The 25,454-nt window shown below is 44.9% G+C and overlaps 1 protein-coding gene across 8 annotated transcripts in view; it reads right to left on the reverse strand.

Annotated features, from left to right (window-relative positions):
- LOC120028042 (protein scribble homolog) overlaps window positions 1-25,454 on the reverse strand; it is a 143,858-nt gene that overhangs the window by 42,485 nt on the left and 75,919 nt on the right. For all 8 annotated transcript variants that reach the window (XM_038973184.1, XM_038973190.1, XM_038973188.1 and 5 more), the window contains exons 4-19: window positions 24,980-25,069; window positions 24,622-24,678; window positions 22,703-22,766; window positions 20,751-20,825; window positions 19,662-19,806; window positions 19,190-19,308; window positions 18,823-19,022; window positions 18,295-18,461; window positions 17,637-17,764; window positions 15,750-15,875; window positions 15,344-15,520; window positions 14,703-15,101; window positions 4,118-4,207; window positions 3,845-3,922; window positions 3,378-3,698; window positions 317-397 (exon numbers count right to left, since the gene is read on the reverse strand). In XM_038973184.1, the coding sequence (XP_038829112.1) occupies window positions 317-397; window positions 3,378-3,698; window positions 3,845-3,922; window positions 4,118-4,207; window positions 14,703-15,101; window positions 15,344-15,520; window positions 15,750-15,875; window positions 17,637-17,764; window positions 18,295-18,461; window positions 18,823-19,022; window positions 19,190-19,308; window positions 19,662-19,806; window positions 20,751-20,825; window positions 22,703-22,766; window positions 24,622-24,678; window positions 24,980-25,069 (2,317 nt within the window). The remainder of the gene's footprint in view (window positions 1-316; window positions 398-3,377; window positions 3,699-3,844; window positions 3,923-4,117; window positions 4,208-14,702; window positions 15,102-15,343; window positions 15,521-15,749; window positions 15,876-17,636; window positions 17,765-18,294; window positions 18,462-18,822; window positions 19,023-19,189; window positions 19,309-19,661; window positions 19,807-20,750; window positions 20,826-22,702; window positions 22,767-24,621; window positions 24,679-24,979; window positions 25,070-25,454) is intronic.

Genomic DNA, 25,454 nt, shown 5'->3' on the forward strand with positions numbered 1-25,454 from the left:
TTCTGGAGGCAAAGGGGGTCCGACCCGGTACTAGATGGGTGTAGTTGTGTTTGATTTGGGAGTAGTCAACGGGTGGCAACCATATTGTGAGTCTGATGAGATCACTCACCACGTTATCTAACGTGTGTGTGCTTGGTTGGTGTGTTTGGCATGAAGTTCACACAGACCGAGCTCTGGTCCAGAGAGCGAGAGAAGAACATGGGTGTTGTCTCAATTAGCACCCTATTCCCTATTATAGTGCACTGGTCAAAAAGGGATAGGATGCCATTTGGGATGCCTCCATGGGGCTTAAACAGAGGAGTGGAGGGGTACTCACGGTGATGACCCTGTCCCCTACTCGGAGTGTGCGGTCTCTGTGGGCCGCCCCTCCCTCTGCGATCCGCGAGATGTAGATCCCCTGCAGAGACGGACACGTGGCACAAGAGTCAGTTCATAATGTCATCCTGTCTGTGTCCTAAATGACAGCCTATTCCCTAATAGTACACTATACGGCTCTGGTAAAAAGTAGTGCACTATGTAGGGAATAGGGTGGCATTTGGGATGCAAGCCCTTGTCTGTGCACATCATCTTGGTTCTAATGAATGTCTAATATGAGTGCATGAAATTGAGATTTAAGTCTTCAGAAATGATTCACACCCCTTTACTTTTTCACATTTTGTGGTGTTAAAGCCTGAATTTAAAATAAATTAAATTGAGATTTTTTTGTCACTGGCATAACACCATACACAATAATGTCAAAGTGGAATTATGTATTTTGAAAATTTTACAAAATTAATAAAAAATGAAAAGCTGAAATGTCTTGAGTCAAGAAGTAAAGCCACAGTGCTTCTACATCTGCATTGCTTGCCGTTTGGGGTTTTAGGCTGGGTTTCTGTACAGCACTTTGTGATATCAGCTGATGTAAGAAGGGCTTTATAAATACATTTGATTTGATATTTAACCCCTTTGTTATGGCAAGCCTAAATAAGTTCAGGAGTAAAAATGTGCTTGTCACATAATACGTTGCATGATTTTTGAAATGACTACATCATCTCTGTACCCAACACATACAATGATCTGTAATGTCCCTCAGTCGAGCAGTACATTTCAAACACAAATTCAACCCCAATAACAGGGAGGTTTTCCAATGCCTCGCAAAGAAGGGCACCTATTGGTAGATGGCAAAAAAACATTTTTTCAAAAGCAGACATTAAATATCCCTTTGAGCATAGTGAAGTTTTTAACTACACTTTGGATGGTGTATCAATACACCCAGTCACTACAAAGATAGATGCGTCCTTCCTAACAGTTGTTGGAGAGGAAGGAAACCGCTCAGGGATTTCACCATGAGGCAAATAGTGACTTTAAAACGGTTACGGAGTTTGATGGCTGTCATAGGCGAAAACTGAGGATGGATCAACATTGTAGTTACTCCACAATAATAACCTAATTGACAGTGTGAGAAGGAACACAAATACTCCAAAACAAGGCACTAAAGTAATACTGCTAAAAATGTGTCAAAGCAATTCACTTTTTGTCCTGAATAAGTGTTATGTTTAGGACAAATCCAATGCAAAATATTAGTGAGTACCACTCTCCATATTTTCAAGCATGGTGGTGGCTGCATTATGTTATGGGTATGCTTGTAATCGTTAAGGACTGGGGAGTTTTTCAGGATAAAAAATAACGGAATGGTGCTAAGCACAGGGGAAATCCTAGAGGAAAACCTGGCTTTACAACAGACACTGGGAGACAAATTCACACTTCAGCAGGACAATAACCTAAAACACAAGGCCAAATCTACATTGGAGTTGCTTACCAAGAAGACAGTGAATGTTCCGAGTTACAGTTTTGACTTAAATCTACTGGAAAATATATGGCAAGACCTGAAAATGATTGTCTAGCAATGATCAACAACCATTTTGACTGATGTTGAAGAATTTTGAAAAGAATAATGGCCAAATATTGTACAATCCAGGTGTGGAAAGATCTTGGAGACTTACCCATAAAGACTGACAGCTGTAATTCCTTCCCGGCGCACCAGGAGAGCTGTGGCTAAACCAAATGTGCCTACTGCGCTGGCCAATCGGATAGCTCAAATCACTGTGCCTACAGCTTAATACTACATGAGATTTCATACATTTTAAAACCATGAGCAGACAGAGACTTTCTCAACAAAAAAAATATGCATGAAAACGAATCGTCTCTCGTTGAATGACTTCAAAGACTTTATTGAATAATCCCAACTGTTGACCAGACAAAGAGGTCGTAGACTTTAGCTATTGACTTAGTCTGGTGCAACAGGTCTGCAATGCCCCCTGCTAGTTAAATCAGTCAGTGTACTCTGGGAGAGAACTTACCAGGGGATGTCCAATAATGATGACCTCACCCAGCCAGGGCTTAATATATAGTCTAGCGGTCTTATTCACAGTCACTAGTCTACCGCTACCCTCAATTGTTTGTTTGGGCTCATTAAGAAGTATTTATGTGGCAGGATCTCAGCACAAGAATAACTTAACCGCATCGACTTCACAGGAGGTTGGTGACACCTTAATTGAGGAGGACGGGCTCGTGGTAATGGCTGGGGTGGAATGGTACGAAATACATCAAACACATGGTTTCCATGTGTTTGATGCCATTCCATTTACTTTGTTCCAGACATTATTATGAGCCGCCCTCCCCTCAGCAGCCTCCACTGTTGTACTTATGGTTCAGCTCCTAAATTCCGAACTATCATGCACAGGGGCAGACAAAGTGCAGGCCTACTCCTAGCCCATCTCAACAGAGATGCCATCCATTCTAGAAAAAGGCAGACTTACAGACTCTAGCGATAAGTGTGCATCTCGGTTTCTCTCCACGGGCTCCCCGAGCTGTGTGTGTGTGTGTTTGAGAGCGGTGTTTGCACAGGACATGTAGGCATGAATGTAGCCAATGCAGTGGCCCAAAAATACCCCCTGGCCCCTCCTGTCCCAGTTACACAGGACCTATCAGGTGTCAAGGCTCGCTATTCATATCTCGGTCTCCTTGGTGATGGCTGTAAACGCTGGAACCGGAAAAGGGGTTGTCAGAATGAGGAAACCTTAGAGGGGTTGGCGGAGACTATTACGCGACATAATACAGAAATATGTAGGAAATCCACGAATCCTGACTCTTAAACTCTCCCTCTAATGCTGTAGCTAGTGCAGTTAAGAGGTATCGTGTCGTTGACTTGAGAAGTGGGACAACCTGACACGACATACATACAAAAGGTGTTTCACTAAGACCAGGAGGATGAAATATTAATCAGGTCTGAACAACGCCCAATATTCCTACACCACTCTGTTGTACATTGAGGGATGTGTGTGTGAATCTCAGTGTCTACTGTACACACTAGGGATGTGTGTGTGTGTTCATCTCACCATGTCCCCTGTGCGGTAGGCTGTGGAGCCTTTGCCCCCAGCAATGCTGAAGCCCAGACCCTTGTCGTTGCGGGCCAGGCAGGTAGACAGCCTGTGTCGGAGGACTGCGGGGGAGCCTGCCTCAATGCAGAAGGGAAGGCCACTGGCCCGTCTCTCCCGGGGGAAGTAGTCGTCCTCGGGCCTCAGCGGTGTGGTGGTGATGGCGTTCTCCGGCTCCACCATGTGCTCCCGGAGGACGCTCATGGAGACGGCGGAGCCCGAGCTGCGCAGGGCCTCTACCGCCGTGTGGTGCTCTGCCCCCTGGAGAACCACACCATTCACCTGAGAGAGAGAGGGAGGGAGCGGAGATCATGGTTCTCTCTACAGTTAAAAGGCCTCTTCATGGACCTTGAACATGAATGCACCATGGCTGCAAACAGGCATAAGAATGGGCACCCATACGTTTATCAAGCACGCACATACTTTACCTCTAGGAGTTTGTCTCCCACTTTGACCCCAGCCTGCGCTGCAGGGCCCTCTTCAGACACCCTGGAGATGAAAATTCCCTGGAGGGACAGACAGACAGACTAGTACACAGTCACAAGTCTCAGTCAGTCCGCAGAATGTGAACGTGTCCAAAATAATACCCTGTTTTCCTATGCAGTGCACTATTTTGACGAGGGCACTGGTTCCCTATAGGGAATTTGGGACACAATCCATCTGTGCATTTAGGAGTCTCCACAGCTGTCCTCAGCCCTCACCTCATCATCCCCCTTGTAGGGTGTGGATCCCTGTCCTCCGGCTATGCTGATGCCCAGGCCCCCAGTTTGCCGTAGAATGGTCAGGGTGTGCTGGAAATGGAGGAGAGGGGGTCAGCGCACTGAGCGGAGTCGCCCCATACAACAGCCCTATCCTCAGACAGGACAGGAAGGAGGAGGGCTCACCACACTCCACTTGACACAATTGTTTTTAACAAGATGATACTTTTGGGTCAAATGTCAATTTGAAGGTTGCTGCATATTGTGATGAACAAACTGATAATGTGATTACGTGTAATGTTGATTGGAAAGTAAATGGATATAATTGACTATTTATTTAAATTAAAGTCATGTGGAGTGGGTGAACCCCCTCTCCACTCAAAATGTGGCGCCGATCTGGGGAGTGCGGCATGGATAGACTAGGGACAGACAGACGGGATGGACAGGGGCTACTCTGGTCTCCGGGCTAAACTCAACTCAAGTGTATGTCGAATGAGAAAAGGCATGAGTCTTGCCTTCTATCTCTCCGTACAGAGAGTAGCTACAGTAACTTATTAAAAAGGTGGCCATTTGAGTAGAAGCAGAACAAAAGCAGTTCCAAATATCACTAACAGTAGTGCTAAACAAATTACCCATCATATCACAAGGCATTGACATTAGCCCAAAGACACACAGTGAAACGACTCGACAAACACGTAATCCTTTTGACATAAAACGTGAAGGCTAGTTTCAGACACTGAGGTGAGTCACAACACTGTCATGGAACAGTCACATCAAGGGTGGTGTGTGGCTCTGAACTGGATGTGTGAATGCTGTCCGCGCAAGCCGTGCAGAGTGGGAGTAAGTGGGGGATGAGGGTGAAATATAAGTGGGAGAGAAAGAAGAGGAAAGAAATAGTGAAGTGAAAGAGTGCTGTGTTCTGGGATAGGGGGGGAGGGAGTGGAGGTTCATTCCGGTGTGTCGTCGTCAAAAGGCTCCGTTCTCTCACAAACTTCGTTGTCACCGTTGCAGAACGCTCATGCAACCACGGGCATCGCAGATGCACAATATGCACGTACCAACCATTCCATAGGCATCCTCACCAGAAATGCAAAAACTCAGTCACCAAGGCCAACTATCACTCCTCCATAGCCAAATCCACCAAAATAAAATAATCAGTATGTTGTATCTTATCTTATTAGTTAGGTATGTGCTACCACCCAATGACAATATCCTATCCTTTCAAAGTAAAACATTTAAATAGTAGAAATGTACAGAAATATTGTACAAAATGGATTCAAATCCAGCCTCATCATCTCCCATCTAGATTACTGCGATCCTGTTGATTGAGCTCCCTGCTTGTGGCATCAAACCACTGCAATTGATCCAGAACACCGCAGCCTTCCAAGTTCATCCATGTGACCCCGTCCCTCCACACAGTCCACTGGCTTCCAGTCGAAGCAAAGGGAACTGCCCCTCTCTATCTTCAGGCTCTATCTTCCTACACCCCAACCCGAGCAGTCCGTTCTGCCACATCTGGTCTCTTGGCCCTCCCACACCTACGTTGGGTCAGCTCCCACTCAACCCAGTCAAAGCTCGTCTCTGCCCTGGCAGACCAATTGTATAACCAGTTTCCCCGACGCTAGGACAGCAGAGTCCCTTGCCCATCTCCTGAAAACGTCTGAAACCCAACCCTCCATACAATATCCACCCTAAAAATAAATATTTATCTATACACACTGAACAAAAATATAAACGCAACATGTAAAGTGTTGGCCCAATGTTTCATGAGCTGAAATAAAAGACCCCAGAAATGTTCCATACGCACAAAAAAGCTTATTTCTCTCAAATGTTGTGCAAACATTTGTTTACATCCCTGATAGTGAGCATTTTATTTCATCCACCTGACAGGTGTGGCATATCAAGAAGCTGATTAAACAGCATGATCAGTACACAGGTGCACCTTGTGCTGGACACAATAAAAGGCCCCTCTAAAATGTCCAGTTTTGTCACACAACACAATGCCACAGATGTCTCAAGTTTTGAGGGAGCGTGCAATTGGGATGCTTACTGCAGGAATGTCCACCAGAGCTGTTGGCAGAGAATTGAATGTTAATTTCTCTACCATAAGCCACCTCCAACGTCGTTTTAGAGAATTTGGCAATACGTCCAACCGAACTCACAGCCGCAGACCACGTGTAACCACGCCAGCCCAGGACCTCCAGATCTGGCTTCTTCACCTGCGGGATCGTCTGAGACCAGCCACCTCGACAGCTGATGTATTTCTGTTTGTAATAAAGCCCTTTTGTGGGGAAAAAACGAATTCTGATTGGCTGGGCCTGGCTCCCCTACATCCATGCCCAGTCATGTGAAATCCATAGATTAGGGTCTAACGAATTTATTTAAATTTATTGATTTCCTTATATGAACTGTAACTCAGTAAAATCATTGAAATTGATGCATGTTTTGTTTATATTTTTGTTCAGTATACATTTTCCTACAAGCACTGACTTTGCTGATAACTATTTTATTGGGGGAAAATGTACTTGCTTCAACTGCTATCTTAAGATGAAGGCACTTATTGTAAGTCGCTCTGGATAACTGTAAATTAAAATGGACTAAAACGTAAATTAAATCCAACCCCAATTCGTTGAAGTGCTCCCCACAATAAATTACACAGTAGTGGCTGTGTCAGGCGTTCACATAGCTTAGTGTGTCATCTTAACGATGAATTTTAAAATGGGGTCGCGTGAGAAAATGTGTGCTTGGTTCATAGGACCAGGGTTACGTCAGTAACCTCCAGTAGCCGCTGTAATAAACAACGTGGTATACTTCCTACAAATGTGGCTTCATCTTTTGAATGCTTTTATATACAACATATTATGGCGCCATCACTGAAAGATAAGACGTACTGTTTGCATCTACTATGCCCACAAGCCGTTAGAAAGTAGTGGACAAGACCAGGCACTAAATCAGACTGGTAGGGAAATAACGTCAATGATGTTCTTTCCTACACAGAATATTATACAACATCATTACCCGATGAACTTCGCAATACCTTTCTGACGCATTTCAGTCACTTCAAACCATACTGTCTTCAGATTGAAATACTGTCAAAAATACTTTGACTAATGTTCAAACTTAGACGTCAAACAGCATCAAGGTTCTGGTCTAATGCTTCTAAAAATGTTAGGCATAACCGTGTTCATGGAGCACTCAACTAGTCATACACCTCACAGATTATGGTGTATGTTCTGTTGGTGCAACTGTCATAGCCCAAATTTACAAAGTAAACACTGACTGTTTATTTCAGAACTTTGTTTTACGTGGTAGGGTCGCGAAAAACATTTTGTTTTCAAAATGGGGATCGCTGGCCAAAAAAGTTTGGGAACCCCTGGTCTATTAACTAATTTACCACCTGGTGATGTCACCAGGCAGGCCAAAAATTCTTCCCACAACAACAAAAAAGGTGACATTTCAGGTGGTCATTTTCACAATATTATTCCAACCTCAGTGTGGAAATCTATATAAAACACAGGAAATCATGTTTTTGACTGCACTGGGCCTTTAAGTTCTTGATAAGTTGCTTTGTGGTTCTTGAGCTATTCAGCAGTGCAAACCGTTTAGCAAAGTGCTTACCCTCTGGACTAAAATGTCTGGAAAGAGCCAGCGTGTTCCTTTGTCATATCATGATAGATGTAGGGCGTGGTACCATGCTGTGAAAGAACAGCATTTTATTTTTTGATAATGCACATACATGTTCTCACAAAGAAATCCTAAAACTAATTTCAGATGTCTTAGATATCTTCAACAAAATACATTTCTCCTGGTTAGAAGTTGCAATGTGTGGGCCAGATCCTGCTGGACACACCGGTTGAGTAAGTGTAAAACCTGAAAGACGGTGCTGAAAGAAGACGGACCTCCTCCATCACAGACAGCAGCACATTCACTCACTCCAGGGCCACACAGCCTGAACAGGATGATGAAGAACGGGAGGAGGACGAGCAACAGCGTGGTAGAACCTGAGAATGGGGTAGGACGTCATTGATGGGTAAACACTTGTTTACCACTTACATATAACTTCATTACAATTGTATAACCATATTGTTTTATATTCGGAAAGTATTCAGACCCCTTGACTTTTTCCACATTTTGTTACGTTACAGCCTTATTCTAAAATTGATTAAAATTGTTTCCCCACCTCAATCTACACACAATACCCCATAATGACAAAGCAAAAACAGGTTTTTAGAAATTTTTGCAAATGTATTAAAAATATACTGAAATAACACATTTACTTAAGTATTCAGACCTTTTCCTCAGTACTTTGTTGAAGCATCTTTTACAGTGATTACAGTCCTATTGGTTATGACGCTACAAGCTTGGCACACCTGTATTTAGGGAGTTTCTCCCATTATTCTCTGCACTCAAGGACATTCAGAGACTTGTCCCAAATCCACTCCAGCATTGTCTTGGCTGTGTGCTTAGGGTCATTGTCCTGTTGGAAAGTGAACTTTTTCCCCAGTCTGAGATCCTGAGCAGGTTTTCAGCAAGGATCTCTGTACTTTGCTCCGTTCATCTTTCCCTCGATCCTGACTAGTCTCCCAGTCCCTGCCGCTGAAAAACATTCCCACAGCATGATGCTGCCACCACCATGCTTCACCGTAGGGTTGGTGCCAGGTTTCCTCCAGACGTGATGCTTTTGGCAAAATCCAAGCGAGATGACATGTGCCTTTTACTGAGGAGTGGCTTCCGTCTGGCCACTACCATAAAGGCCTGATTGTTGGAGTGCTGCAGAGATGGTTGTCCTTCTGGAAAGCTATCCCATCTCCACAGAGGAACTCTGGAGCTCTGTCAGAGTGACCATCGGGTCCTTGGTCACCTCCCTGACCAAAGCCCTTCTCCCCCGATTGGTGGTTCCAAACTTGTTCCATTTAAGAATGATGGAGGCCACTGTGTTCTTGGGGACCTTCATTGCTGCAGACAATTTTTTGGTACCCTTCCCCAGATCTGTGCCTCGACACAATCCTGTCTCGGAGCTCTACGGACAATTCCTTCGACCTCATGGCTTGGTTTTTGCTCTGACATGTACTGTCAACTGTGGGACCTTATATAGACAGGCGTGTGCCTTTCCAAATGATGTCCAATCAACTGAATTTAAAACAGGTGGACTCCAATCAAGTTGTAGAAACATCAAGGATGATCAATGGAAACAGGATGCACCTGAGCTCAATTTCGAGTCTCATAGCAAAGGGTCTGAATACTTATGTAAATAAGGTATCCGTTTTATTTATTTATATATCTATACACATACACACATTTGCAATCATTTATAAAAACCTGTTTTCACTTTGTCATGATGAGGTAGTGTGTAGATTGATGTTTTTTTTTGGTTAAATATATTTTAGAATAAGGCTGTAACGCACCAAAATGTGAAAAAAGTGAAGAGGTCTGAAAACTTTCCCAATGCACTGGATATTACTTAAATCCTATAACCCTTTGGCCATATAAAGTGTTACTCCTGCATCCTCCCCTTCAAGTTCTACTACGCTGGCGGTCCGATGGTTTTGTGGTGGGCATTTCTCTGGGCGATTGGCTTGGATTAATCATTGATCAATAATTATTTTTATTTTTTTTCCCCCAACTGAGAGCCAGCGGGTGGGTGAATGGGTGAGTGGGAGAAAGAGAGAGAACGTGAGTGAGAGCGGGAGTGGATGGAGTGAAAGAGTATAGGTACAGACCTCTTCCTCCTCAATTCGAGCAGGCTCAATCAGGAGATTATTGACTTGATCAAATGACACCCCCTGTTAGGACAGGAACCAGCGAGAGGCATGCGGATTAGTGAGGCCAAAGTAACTAATATGCACACAAGCATACTCTAACCAAATCCATTCAAAAACAGAAGACAAATGCAAACACTTCAAAACAACACACATTCATTCAGCCACTGGGATAAACCCCAAAAGGTCATATCCACTAGAGGTCGACCGATTAATCGGAATGGCCGATGTACCATAAACATCAATGCCTTTCTTTAAAATCAATAAACAAGTATATATTTTTAAACCTGCATATTTATTTAATATTGCCTGCTAACATGAATTTCTTATAACTAGGGAAATTGTCACTTCTCTTGCGTTCCGTGCAAGCAGTCAGGGTATATGCAGCAGTTTGGGCCGCCTGGCTCATTGCGAACTGTGTGAAGTCCATTTATTCCTAACAAAGGCCGTAATTAATTTGCCAGAATTGTACATAATTATGACATAACATTGAAGGTTGTACAATGTAACAGCAATATTTAGACTTAGGATGCCATCTGTTAGATAAAATACAGAACGGTTCCGTATTTCACTGAAAGAATAAACGTTTTATTTTCAAATTACAGTTTCCGGATTTTATCATATTAACCTAAGGCTCGTATTTCTGTGTGTTATGTTATAATTATATTTGATATTTGATAGAGCAGTCTGACTGAGCAGCAGCAGCAGGCTCGTAAGCATTCATTCAAACAGCACTTTCGGGGGTTTGCCAGCAGCTCTTCGCAATGCTTCAAGCATTGCTCTGTTTATGACTTCAAGCCTATCAACTCCCGAGATTAGGCTGGTGTAACCGATGTGAAATGGCTAGCTAGTTAGCGGGGTGCGCGCTAATAGCGTTTCAAACGTCACTCGCTCTGAGACTTGGAGTAGTTGTTCCCCTTGCTCTGCAAGGGCCGCGACTTTTGTGGAGCGATGGGTAACGATGCTTCGAGGGTGGCTGTTGTCGATGTGTTCCTGGTTCGAGCCCAGGCAAGGGCGAGGAGAGGGACGGAAGCTATATTGTTACACTGGCAATACTAAAGTGCCTATAAGAACATCCCATAGTCAAAGGTATATGAAATACAAATGGTAGAGAGAGGAATAGTCCTATAATTCCTATAATAACCTCAACCTAAAACTTCTTACCTGGGAATATTGAAGAATCATGTTAAAAGGAACCACCAGCTTTCATATGTTCTCATGTTCTGAGCAAGGAACTTAAACGTTAGCTTTCTTACATGGCACATATTGCACTTTTACTTTCTTCTCCAACACTTTGTTTTTGCATTATTTAAACCAAATTGAACATGTTTCATTATTTATTTGAGGCTAAATTGATTTTATTGATGTATTATATTAAGTTAAAATAAGTGTTCATTCAGTATTGTTGTAATTGTCATTATTACAAATAAATAAATACACATGTAAAAAAATAAATGTTAAAAATAAACTTTTAAAAAATCATCCGATTAATCGGTATCGGCTTTTTTTGGTCCTCCAATAATCGGTATCGGTATCAGCGTTGCCAATTTGATTTCCAGTGGAGGTCCTTTGAACAATGGCAACACCAGTCACACACATCACTCACTCCCCAGCCACCAGAGGCAGATGCAGGCAGGGGTGGAAACTCGAGACCCAGAATAAGGTGAGCTACAGGCCACACAGGGACGGCAGTTCGTGTGCAGAAAGAGAAATGGGGGAAAGAAAGCAGTGGCTCCCAAAGCAAAGTTCCCTCCAGCCTATAAACAGACACCCCAGTAAACCCTTTTACCTGTGCAGTACATGTTCTAAATTGCAGTAGTCTTTCTCAGATTTAGTTGTACTTGTCAATCATTCAACAACCCCAAAAAACAGATCATATTAAAATTCTAATCAGCCATTAAGCAATTACAAATCAATTCCAGATCTAGACAGCCTTATACAAATAGTAGCTAGATGTGTCAAATGCAAATCTAAATTGTTCTAAGCCATTGATGCGTTGTTGTCTTTTAAGATTGAAATTTGCTGCAGAATTGTTAGAAAACAGGTTGTTATGTAGGTGCATACCGCACTCCAACAATACTTCATAATCATAAATGAAAACAGTTTGTCTGGGTCTCAACATTTCCACCTCTGCCAAGACAAAACCGGATGGTCTGCAGATCAACAGGCATAGACACGCACATACACGTACACTATATCAAACACACACACACACCACACACACACACACCCCCCGCACTCATTCTCTGCATATTAGGTAGCAGCTCTATTGGTGATTACGATTAATAATCAATTTGAATAAAATTGTCTTAGAATCATACATTTCAGGAGCCATGGTATACACTTTCACACAAATATAGGAAGGCAGAACAGGGAGAAGTCATTAACAATTTAAAAACAGAACAGGGAATAGTAAATGATATGGTGAGAAGCATAGTACTGAGGTGGGCAGACAGAGGCATGGTGCAGGGGACTTTATGGCAGGAGGCCAGCAGGAGGCCAGCAGGAGGCCAGCAGGAGGCCAGCAGGAGGCCAGCAGGAGGCCAGCAGGAGGTGTCTAGTGCACAGCTGATGGGGTGGGGATTCGATAGACTATCACTTTGTATTAATAGATTTTATCATTGGCATTATTGACAACTGGTCCAAGAGAGCTGGGAAACTTGACACGAGAGCTCAGAGCAGCCACAAGAGGGAGCTCCACTCTGAGTTGACTGGGAAGTGTGTGGGGATACACATGACTACATCCAAAATTGCACCCGTTTATAGTGTATGACTTTTGACCAAGGCCCATTGGGCTCTGGTCAAAAGTAGTGCACTATAAATGGAATAGGGTGCCATTTGGTACACAATTAGGACTAATGGGGTGAAATGTGTCCACGTTTTAAGCATTTAAACAACTCACACTGGATTTGGTTTGTGGTGGTTGTCCATTTGTAAACTGTCAGTCTGTTTGATGACATTTACAAACATTTATCAAATGTTGTCAATGAGAATGTCCACTCTTGTTAGTTATTCTATGTTTTTCAACAGGTTACCGACTAGCGCCATCTGTGAATGTCTGAGAGAATCCTGCTTGTGTGGGACAGAGAGGGCAACGTAAAAGCACCCGAGTGCAAACTATAGGACTTCCTGTAAACAAACAAATCGTTTTTCCTATGCACAGCAACATGACATGCAATGTTATCTCCTTCTCAATCCAATCCAGTGCCAACAGTCCAAACTGAATGCAGGGTGACAAGACTGGGAGCTTCTAGGCATTTGAGTGTCTAGGGTGTGCATAGAGGCGAGCAGGCCACTAACATGTCAGCACGAAGAGAACTGGTGTGCAAAAGCTTTATTCAACTGTCTGTCAGCTTCATTAGGGCAAAAAACACTAAAGGAAAACTAGCCCATGGTAGTCCTGGATAATTTGAAATTGGGATACATGGTTAGGGCGCCACGTTTTTCGTGACCAGGTGGCCCCAGTTAGTGTAGTCAACTTATCAGAAGAAAAAAAAACTTGGGGCTCCAAAAACGACAACTACATAATAACATGATAGTGAGTGTGTACAGACCTGCCAACCTTGAATCATTTTTATGAGTGCCACTTCAGCACGGCGGCGGGACCCTGCGGATCAAATGCAAATGCACTTTTTTTATTGCCTAATAATGATGTTGGCAGAAGACTGCCTCAGTAGGAACGGAACGCAATAGACTTACGCGTACTTGGTAATTAGCTGCTAACTAGAAAGCTAACTCGAAGGTACAATCAAGGCTCCCCCTAGGATTTTCTGACAAAGTGGTGCTGATGTATGCCTAAGGTTGGGTAGGGTGGAGGTCCGTAGGGGGTCAGTCAACTTCCCCCTCAGGAAGTAGGAGCATTTTGCATTATTAAAAAAACCTGTAACTGCCATGTCCTGAATCCTGGTCTTAAATGATCAAACAATGTAACCAATACAAAGTCGTGTCTTCGATCCTAAATAAAAATTGATTGGTCTCAATGACACTTGCAAAATTTAGAGGTAATGATTATTGTAATTAATAGGTGTCTGTGAGAATAGTCTAGCGAAAATGTAAAACTGGCTTCTTCATTTTGTTTGGGAAGAAAATTAGGAATTACTCAATCACTGGATGCAACGTAGTAGTCCAGCTTACTGTAGGCCACTTGGAATATGAAACTGAAATAGGCCTATATGAGCTTGTTCCAGATCTCCATCCCTGACCTCATCCATCCAGTTAAGTCTGACTACTAGGCCATTCAGCAACATGCCTGGTTGTCATTGGTGACCTGACTATTATCACATCAGCAGCAGCCTACTGGTGACACAGCTATATCAAGAGGACAAATCAACAACTGATTAATGAACATAGGCCTATTAACCTTTAAGTCTAACATAGCTTTCCGTGAAGGACGGTTTTAGCGGAATAGCTCGCTCTGCCGTGTTTGTCTCCATCAACGCAGCGACGTGCACTGAACTACCGTAACAGCGGACAGGTCTCCTTTCTCGTCAACGCGCTCGCGCCTACTGGCGTTGCGGACGTCAAAGCATGTTGGCAAGGAAGTGTTCTCGCCTAGTTGACTAAACGCTGTAGCTACACACCTTCACCGTAAAGACGCCTTCGCTAAGGAGCTAACTACAAAATAACAGTGTCTAATGTGCTTGACTAACACACACAATTTGGAAAATACAATTGCGTGCATAGAATGCAGAATTTGTGCAGGTTGGCAGGTCTGGTGTACGTTTTAGTTTTGTACTACAGCCCTACTCACCACGAGCCTATGTAGCCTGTATAGTAATTGTGTTTCCTACCCACCATCCCCTGAACCCCCCACCCCGAGCCCAGTTTACCTTGACCGGCTGCAGGGAAGAGTTGACATGAAGCAGACTCCTATCCTCCTGCTCTGGCTCTTCTATTCTGTTGTGGCGCTGTGGAGTAACCATACACTCCTCCTCTTCCTCCTCCTCCTCGGGGTCAGGGTGGTGCGAGGTGGGGTGTTGGGCCAGGTGAGCGTCGGGGCTGAAGCCCTGCAGTAACGCGGCCACCACCTCGGGTTTTGGCAGCTTGGTAATCTTGAAGTTCTTCTTGTAGTGCGGCGTGTCCTTCCTGATCAGACGCTGCTTCTCCGTAGGGAACTGGGGCCTCTGTTCCTCTAGGTCGCTGCATGGGACCCCGTCCCCACCCTCCTCATCCTCACCGTCCTCAATCCCACCCCGGTATATGGGCTCCTCTGCAAAGTGCACCGTGGGCTGGCGGAAGAAGGGAAAGGATGGTGTGAGTGACGGGAGAGAAAGAAAGAGCAGGAGGGAAACGATCGTCTTGAAGACAAGGATCCGTCTCACTAGTCACTGTTATTTAGTTGACCTGACCAGGAGAAAGTGTATAACTAGGGTACAGAGTTTTCCTAGCTACGAAACGCCAGGTCTTCAATGACAGCACCAGTATTAGGAGAGGCGATTGAAACAGAGACTGTCGTAGTAGTGAAACTCACCTCTACATACTCCACCTCCATCTCGTCTAGCTCCTCCTCCTCACCACGCCCACTCACTAGGCTCTCCCTCGCTGTGGTAATCATGCAGCGCCTCTCCTCGTGAGAGTTGGCAGAGGCTGTGCTGTTGGACGCCGCAGAGTCGTGGCTCTGATTGGACAGATTGCTCAGTCGTTTCTCCTGCAACCACCAATCACACGTCAGAATCCTCAGAACAACATGCTGGATAAGTGGCCAACAGGTACACACTTAGCTTCTGTTTCAACAGTACACCTTTACCTACGATCTGTATGAACCACACCCATAGCACTGACGGTGTTTACCGAATGTATGCATTTAAAATGTTAAAAAGTTTCACTCACGGATCTCAAGTATGGTGGCATGTAGGATGTACAGTGGTGTGTTGTACCTCAGTACCAGGAGACTCTGGCTCTCCATCAGGACTGGATATGTGGGCCTCGTTCCTCTTCTCCTCAATCACCTTCTTCATGACCTTCAGCTCACTGGGGTGGGGCGTCGCCCGGCGCTGGAGACCCTGAACAGACACACGCGCACGAGAATCTGTCAATTCCCCAGACTGACAATTCATCTACAGACACACAAGGAGGAGACCGCCTCAAAAAGACTTTTGCAAACTGTAAATTAGACCCAAGGACAAAGTACAACAAACTGACTCAAGGAAACTCAAAGACTGAGATGCCGAAACTATGACTGGAATGGAGTCCGCTACTGATTTTCTGACTGGATATCTCTCCACCATATTACTTTACCCTGTCATGCACTGTCAGAATGGAAAGGAAAGATAGGACCATGAAAGGAAGCTAAGTTATGAACCAGCCATAGAGCGCTTCATTTTAAAACGTGTTGGTTCGTGCAGTGCACGAGTCACATGAACGAAGCTCCTCATAAAGCACTGTTCATGTATTGTAAACTCAGCAAAAAAGAAATGTCCCTTTTTCGGGACCCTGTCGTTAAGACACTAACAGCTTACAGACGGTAGGCAATTAAGGTCACAGTTATGAAAACTAAAACACTAAAGAGGCCTTTCTACTGACTTTGAAAAACACCAAAAGAAAGATGCCCAGGGTCCCTGCTCATCTGCGTGAATGTGCCTTAGGCATGCTGCAAAGAGGCATGCGACAATGTCCGTACTGTGAGACGTCTAAGACAGCGCTACAGGGAGACAGGACGGACAGCTGATCGTCCTCGCAGTGGCAGACCACGTGTAACAACACCTGCACAGGATCGGTACATCCGAACATCACACCTGCGGGACAGGTACAGGATGGCAACAACAACTGCCCGAGTTACACCAGGAAAGCACAATCCCTCCATCAGTGCTCAGACTGTCCGCAATAGGCTGAGAGAGGCTGGACTGAGGGCTTGTAGGCCTGTTGTAAGGCAGGTCCTCACCAGACATCACCGGCAACAATGTCACCTATGGGCACAAACCCACCGTCGCTGGAACAGACAGGACTGGCAAAAAGCGCTCTTCAATGACGAGTCGCGGTTTTGTCTCACCAGGGGTGATGGTCGGATTTGCGTTTATTGTCGGAGGAATAAGTGTTACACTGAGGCCTGTACTCTGGAGCGGGATCGATTTGGAGGTGGAGGGTCCGTCATGGTCTGGGTCGGTGTGTCACAGCATCATCGGACTGAGATTGTTGTAATTGCAGGCAATCTCAACGCTGTGCGTTACAGGGAAGACATCCTCCTCCCTCATGTGGTACCCTTCCTGCAGGCTCATCCTGACATGACCCTCCAGCATGACAATGCCACCAGCCATACTGCTCGTTCTGTGCGTGATTTCCTGCAAGACAGGAATGTCAGTGTTCTGGCATGGCCAGCGAAGAGCCCGGATCTCAATCCCATTGAGCACGTCTGGGACCTGTTGGATCAGAGGGTGAGGGCTAGGGCCATTCCCCACAGAAATGTCCGGGAACTTGCAGGTGCCTTGGTGGAAGAGTGAGGGTAACATCTCACAGCAAGAACTGGCAAATCTGGTGCAGTCCATGAGGAGGAAATGCACTGCAGTACTTAATGCACCTGGTGGCCACACCTGATACCGACTGTTACTTTAGATTTTTACCCCCCCTTTGTTCAGGGACACATTATTCCATTTCTGTTAGTCACATGTCTGTGGAACTTGTTCAGTTTATGTCTCAGTTGTTGAATCTTGTTATGTTCACACAAATATTTACACATGTTAAGTTTGCTGAAAATAAACGCAGTTGACAGTGAGAGGACATTTCTTTTTTTGCCGAGTTTATATGTATAAGTGTATTAGTAGTCTTACCCTGCGCTCTGCAGCCGCCTCATCGTCCTCATCCTGCTTGGTAGTCTCCTCCTGGAACTGGATAACTGACACCCGGTTCAGGTTGCTGTCTATCCAGCTGTCGTCCACACTGTTCAGCAGCAGGTTCTCTGTAGGGAGACAGGATGGAGAGAGGGACTGGGTTACAAAAACAGCTTACAGGATAATCACTTTTCCTGGATTGAAACGGTCATCGTTGTGGTACAGGGGAGTTGTGGTGTTATGAGAACATCTTAAGAACATTTGGGTTGAGAGTGACAAGAGAGCAAGAAGGACTCTGGGAGAGGAATGTGCTGCTCAGTGTAAAATTGCACTCTGGTTCTATTTTCAAGATTTCGATACGCAGCTCACACTTGATAAAGTAGCTTGTGACCTGCTCGCGCTGGCCAAACGTTTCCAGCGTCACGGGTTAAAAAAAAGACTGATTTTGCAACACCCCAGTGTAGCTCCTATGTTAGAGGAAGTAAAGGGAAGAGGATTTGCAGTGAAGGAGGATTTCGGTTAAGTTGGTAAATAGTGAGTAGCCCAGGAAAAAGTTGAGATGGAGAACCGAGCGTGATAGAGATGTGAGAGAGGAGGAGGAAGATGATGATGGCATAAAGATGATGTCCACCAGGAGGTAGGTGTAGGGCTAACTCACCCAGGCTGGGGGAGGGCTGCTGGGGCAACAGGTAGCAGGTGAGCACCTTCTCCCCGGTGCTCTTGTCGTCCTCCGTCTGGAACTTGAGCATGGGCTGGGACTGGTTCTCTGCCAGCCACATGGCCTTCAGGTTGAGGTTGGCCAGGGCAAACGGCAGGTTCTGTAACCTGGGGACACCACACAACAACATGGACAAATCATATGGAAAGTACTATTCTGAAGAATAGTCCGGTGTTGCTCAGTTGGAAGAACAGTGTGTTTGCAACGTCAGGATTGTGTGTTCCATTCCTGCTGGGGCCACCCGTATGAAAATATATGCATGCACTACTATAAGTCACTTTGAGGGAAAAAAATGTAATTATTATTATTATTTTTATTATTATATCATTATTAGACTATAAGACTTGATAAAGGATCAAGAGAAGCTCGGACTACTTGAGAAGTGGAGTCACTAGATATGTTATTACAGGAGAGAAGTCTACCAACACCAGTGATTTACGGGACCTATACGGGGTGTAGAAGGGTTACCTGTTCCCTGCCACGTCCAGAACATGGAGCTCGGTGGCGTCAGCCAGCTCAGCGGGCAATTTCGCCACGCGGTTGTCTCTGAGGGAGAGCACGTTGAGGCTGGCACAACCACCCAGCTCATCAGGCACGTCGCCCAGACGGTTGCGGTCCACATTCAGGTTGGTCAGCTTCTTCAACTTGCCCAGCGAGCGAGGCAGAGTCTATTGAATAAAAATGCACAATAATTTTTTTATTTTTATTGAATGGATGTTAAAAGTTATGCATCTCAAGGGAGATGTTGAAAGGACAAGGCCGGGAGTCTCGGGACAAGGCACATATAGTACTGTACATTTGTTTTGAGCCAGCAAACTGTGGTTCTAAAATGTACCTGTAAGAGGTTCTCGGTCAATACGAGTTCCGTCAGGTTCTCACACTCTCCTATGGCGTCACTCAGGTGGGTCAGTCGGTTCTGGTCCACTTTCAGGATGGACAGCTGCTTCAGAGAGCCTAATGAACACGACCCAGGTCAATTAACATCACAAGCCTTTGAGTCAGTATATATGTATCATTTCCCCAGTAGGGGGCAGTATGGTTTTCAGTGCATTACCTTCTATTACATCCAAGCAATGAATATGCCCATGTCCATGGGTCTAATTCAACAGTACTTGGTAAAAAGCACACACCTTGACAAAGTACTTTGAAAAACTCAGTTTAGTCTGACAATGAAGCTACTGTGTAAATCAGTTCAGGTGAATAAGCCACCATACAACGGGACAGCGAATGCCATCAGGCAACCTTTCCTCCCTCTCTCCCCATCTACCTCCTTCCCCCGCTCTCTCCCATCTCTCGCTCTCCCTCACCTATGCTGTCGGGCACCACCTCCAGGAGGTTGTGTGTGAGCAGCAGGTCAGTGAGGGCCAGCAGGCCGCTGAGCTCCGAGGGCAACTCCTCCAGTCGGTTCTCTGACACGTCTAGACACACTAGTCTCTGCAGGTTCCCCAGCTCCTACAGACACACACACAAATCAATGTTGTTTTTAGTGTGAATACTCCCACTGAAATGTATGTGGTAGGTTTCCTGCTAGGCTTGGGCAGTATCCAGATTACCATACCTTCATACCAACCTTGTGCCATACCGAGATATTCATAACTAGACACAAGGGGCACTATTTTCAAACCCCACTGCCAACATGTACATGTACAATCCTTTAGACAATGCTAACTAAATGCTAACGTGCACATTGCGAACATTTTATAAAGTCTCTGACCTAAAGTATTTACAGGACAGACGTCCCGGCTTATAAAGTTATACAAGTAACTCAATGCTAATAACTATTTGCTGCATGCACAAAACCAACACTAGACAGCAAGGCTCTTGATCCAGGAGGGGCCTCTCTGCTGTTACCAAGCAAAGCTTGATTTTGGAAGAAGCTAACCACTTAGCTAGTAAGCTAACTAGCTACTAAAATAGCAAACCAAATGCTCAACTGCAGAGCATTTAGCACAGTTTACTTTATAGGTATAATATACAGCATCTAGATACAGCATCTAGCTGGCAAACACTTAGTTGTGAGTTCCATACTGTAACTAGATCACCTGGCGCATACTGCACAACAGTGAGTGAGTGAGTGACTCTTGTATTTGTGTGCTTGTAAACAAAATCACATGACTGGGGACTTCCGGGAAAATGAATGACACGATCTTCTTTATCTCCTAACGTATTGCACAAGTTGACTGCAGGTATTTACTTCAAAACGTAGCTACAAATATTCAAATGTATACAAAATAAAACGTCAAAGAAATTGTTTCAACGGTAATGAAAAACCATCTCGTGGCTACTTCCAAATATCCCAGTATAAGGCATACCGCCCAAGCCTATTTCATACAGAGCAATGTTCTGGTTCTAAGCGAATAAGAAGGGCATGAATGCCACGCCAGGACCGTACTCACTAGTGGCAAAGAGGAGAGCTGGTTGCGGTCCAACCACAGCTCCCGTAGATTAGGGAGAGCACCAAGTGTGTCCGGCTGTTGGAGATAGACAGAGAGATGGAAAAAAGAGAAAAGAAAGGTAAACAGAGGGCCCAAAGTTGTCTTTGCTCTGCTTCTAGAGCGAGTGGGAACAAACATGCATCATCCACTATACTTAAATATGCATCATTTGGGAAGGGGAGAGGGGGCGGCTACATAAACACACATCATACACCCCAAATACCACCGCTCTGGTGGAGTCCCCAAATGGCTGTGGGAAGGGGCGAGATTCACCTGACAAGACAATCAATCATATACACACAGCCTGTGACTGTTCGCTATGCCCACAAACCACACAGAAAAAACAAACATGTTTTTATCCAAAACAAGATGCTTGCCGTAGCCCGTGTCCTGCTCCAATTCATTTTTTTTTTTTTTAAACGAGGCGCAATTCATTTGGGCTCCAAAAAAGCCATTGGGAATCAATCCCAGAAAACAAAACCTGTAAAATGACCCCAGATTGTATTTGAGTGACGCGTTACATTAAAAGACTAGCATGCCTGTGAGGGATGAACAATGTGCAGTATGACAGGCAGACAGCCAGGCTTTCAGGCGGCAGCATGACGTCAGGTTGTTTGCTCAGCCTACGCCCGTCAGGTCAACAGGCATTATTTACCCTGTACATAGAGATGATTAGCCAGGCAGGCTTTCCCATGCTAAAAGAAGCAGGACTCAAGTGCAACATTACCTACCTATCCCTTTTCCCTACATAGTACACTACTTTTGCCCAGGGACCATAGTAATGCACTATATAGGGAATATGGTGCCATGTGGGACACATTCATAGCACACAGGGGCCCTAATGTCCAACAGACCAGTTCCAAGCCATTGTGTTTGTTTGTGGGCTAGATATGTGGATTAGATGGGTGCTTGTGGTTGGGAAATGTAAGAAGGGTGTTTGGGTAGTGTGATGTGTGTGTGTGCGCGCACGCCCGCACGTGCTGGACATCAGGGTTGGGGTCAACTCAAATTGAAGGCAGTCAATTCAGGAAGTAAACTTTAATTCCCATAAATAAATAATAATGTACATCTATATTCAATAGCTTCTCCTTTTCTGTTTATTGAGACGTTATGTCAGGTTTTTCTGGATTTTAAAATCAAATCACTTCCTGAAATGACCGACTTCAATTCAAATTGACCCCAACCAAAGATGGTTTAGTACGAAGATAAGTAGAAACTGTTGTCCAATAGAAATCCCTGATCACGGTTGTAGGCGATATCACAGCTCATCCGCAGAAACACGTAATCGGGTCGAACGGTCATCTCTCTCTAAACTCCACATGTACAGGCCGTCAAATTAAAAACCACTCTTTCGATAAAGTTGTTTTTGACAAATTTAAAAGTGTCAGTGTGACACTTTTACAAGGTTGTAGTAATGACATGTTCACCTACTTGAAACATTGGTTTGAATGTTGTGCCTTTAGAAATCTAAAAAAATTAAGGAATCATTTTTGACTTTTCTCATCGACTTCTCAAACCCCAAACCCGGTCTGGTGTGCAAAGTCTACTTCACAAGCGTTCCCGGAATGTTGGGTCTCTGGGTTTATAAAAGCTGTACCCCAACCCTGCTGGACATCCAGGGTGTACGATCCTGTGTGGCATGTCCTGTGAGCTGTATATCTAACCAGCTTGTATGCAAGACGTGTTTTTGTGGTACAGCATAAACCGGAGTCAAGGGTGCGTATATTTCTATGGCCTCCATGCATGTTGAGAATGTGAGTTATTGTCATGCTGTATATCACACATCCTTTACATAGTGTCGCCGTTGCCAATGGCACCCTATTCCCTATGTAGTTAACCACTTTTGACCAGGGCCCTGGTCAAAAGTAGTGCACAATATAGGGAACAGAGTGCTATTTAGAGCTTGTCCTTACCAACACATCCAGTTCATTGCTGCCCAGATCCAGATGCTCCAGTTTCACCAGGAAAGAGAGTGACCTTGATAAGCGAGAGAAACACATAAATCATAGAAAACACTGATGTAATGGGGACCACTGCACACTCAGACGACACGGTCGAGTTAAAACTCACTCAGCGTTGTGAATATACAGTGCTTTGGGCATTTTTTCATAATCTACACAGAATACCGCATAATGACAAAGCGAAAACAGGTTTAGAAATTTTAGCAAATACATTTTTTGAAACAGAAAAACCTGATTTACATAAGTATTCAGACACTTTGCTATGAGACTCGAAATTGAGCTCAGGTGCAGACTGTTTCCATTGATCATCCTTGAGATGTTTCTACAACTTGGAGTCCATCTGTGGTGAATTCAATTGACTGGACATGATTTGGAAAGGCACACACCTGTCTATATAAGGTCCCACAGTTGACAGTGCATGTCAGAGCAAAAACCAAGCCATGAGGTCGAAGGAATTGTCCGTAGAGCTCCGAGACAGGATTGTGTCGAGGCACAGATCTGGGGAAGGGTACCATAACATTTCTGCAGCTTTGAAGGTCCCCAAGAACACAATGGCCTCATCATTCTTAAATGGAACAAGTTTGGAACCACGTAGACTCTTCCTAGAGCTGGCCGCCCGGCCAAACTGAGCAATCGGGGGAAAAGAGCCTTTGTGAGGACAGACGGAAGCCAATCGTCAGTAAAAGGCACATGAAATCCCGCTTGGAGTTGGCCAAAAGGCACCTAAAGACCCTCAAACCATGAGAAACAAGTTCTGTTCTGATGAAACCAAGATTGAACTCTTTGGCCTGAATGCCAAGCGTCACATCTGGAGGAAAGCTGGCACCATCCCTACGGTGACTCATGGTGGTGGCAGCATCATGCTGCGGGGATGTTTTTCAGCGGTAGGGACTGGGAGACTATTCAGGTTTGAGTGAAAGATGAACAAAGCAAAGTACAGAGAGACCCTTGTTGAAGTCCTGAATGCTCTGGAGAAGGTTTTCAGACTGGGGCGAAGGTTCACCTTCCACCAGGACAATGATCCTAAGCACACATCCAAGACAACTCAGGAGTTGCTTCGAGACAAGTCTCAATGTCCTTGAGCGGCCCAGCCAGAGCCCGGACTTGAACCCGATTGAACATATCTGGAGAGACCTGAAAATAGCTGTGCAGTAACACTCCCCATCCAACCTGACAGAGAAAAATGGGGCGAAACTCCCCAAATATAGATGTGCCAAGCTTGAGGCTGTAATCGCTGCCAAAGGTGTTTCAACAAAGTACTGAGTAATTTTTATTTTACATTTAACCTTTATTTAACTAGGCAAGTCAGTTAAGAACAAATTCTTATTTACAATGACGGCCTACTGGGGAACAGTGGGTTAACTGCCTTGATCAGGGGCAGAACAACAGATTTTTACCTTGTCAGCTCGGGGATTCGATCCAGCAACCTTTCGGTTACTGGCCCAACGCTCTAACCACTAGGCTACCTGCCGCCCCAAAAGGGGTCTGAACACTTTCCAAAAGCACACTGTATTTATAATCTATATATAAATACATCAATAATGTATTTGAATGGCGACTTCTGGACTGTTACAGTCTGGACCAGATAGGCTAACTGATAACCATCACGCCCAATCATTGACACATTCCCACATAGTCACACACATGACAAGCTGGTCATTCAGCACACATTTACAGTCTGTCCCTCTCACAACAACTGTATCCATAGTGAAGAGAGCAAATAATGTTGTTTGCTAGTGAACAGATAGACTATAGAGGACTTTGTGCTTCAAATCACCAGTCATATCATCAAGGTCTCCTTTCTAGGAAATAACCACCTTCCCTAGCATGGAGGGTGGCTGGGACTCTGCCAGGCTAAAGAGGGCACTTACGTGGGCAGGGACTTGAGCAGGTTCTCCCTGAGCTCCAGCGTCACCAGGTTGGCCAGGCTGCAGGAGAGAGGGAAGAGAGGATGAGAGAAGAGGAGGAGGAGTTAGTCAGATGGAGTGTCTGATGGTCCTGGTTAACTTTGCATGGCGATTGCTCTCGTCCAACCGGTCACGCAGTCAGTCTGTCTGAGAACCCACTGTGTCATGTAATTACGCCTTTACCAAGGTCTGTCATTTTACAGAACGAGGAGGCTGAATGTTTAGAGTAAGAAGGAAACCTGTGTCGGAGTTGGTTCAAACACCCATGCATGCAAGGTGGTTGGTCTGCATATTTTGTTGGTGTGTGTGTGTGTGCACTTACTTTCCTATGTCGTTGGGCAGTGTCTGCAATGACACGTCGTTAAGGGCCAGGTGGGCGAGCCCTCTGAGCTGAGAGAAACCATCAGGCAACCTGGTGATGAGGACAGAAAGGGAGAGAGGAAAACAGATGGAGAGAAACACAGGGGGGAAAAAATGGCACTTTAACACCAGCCCTTGAAGCACTTGGAACAGCTGCCTCATCTGCCTATGGTAGCATCCCAAATAGCACCCTATTCCCTTCATAGTGCACTTTTCAGTAGTGCACTATATAGGAAAAGGGTGCCATTAGGGACGCAGTGTAAGTGGCCAGATCCATCTGTCAAAGCACTCACCATCACCACTCCTGCCAACAGTTCCTTTCTAATTCTATAGGAGAAGTAAAAGCAGGGAGATGGTTGCCTTGCCAAAAGCATTATACTTCTACAGTATACTTAAACGCCATGTTAAAAGGTGCAAAGCAGCCGTTTGTTTCTCAA

This window comes from Salvelinus namaycush, chromosome 33, assembly GCF_016432855.1.
Source record: "Salvelinus namaycush isolate Seneca chromosome 33, SaNama_1.0, whole genome shotgun sequence".
Classification (NCBI taxonomy): Eukaryota; Metazoa; Chordata; class Actinopteri; order Salmoniformes; family Salmonidae; genus Salvelinus; species Salvelinus namaycush.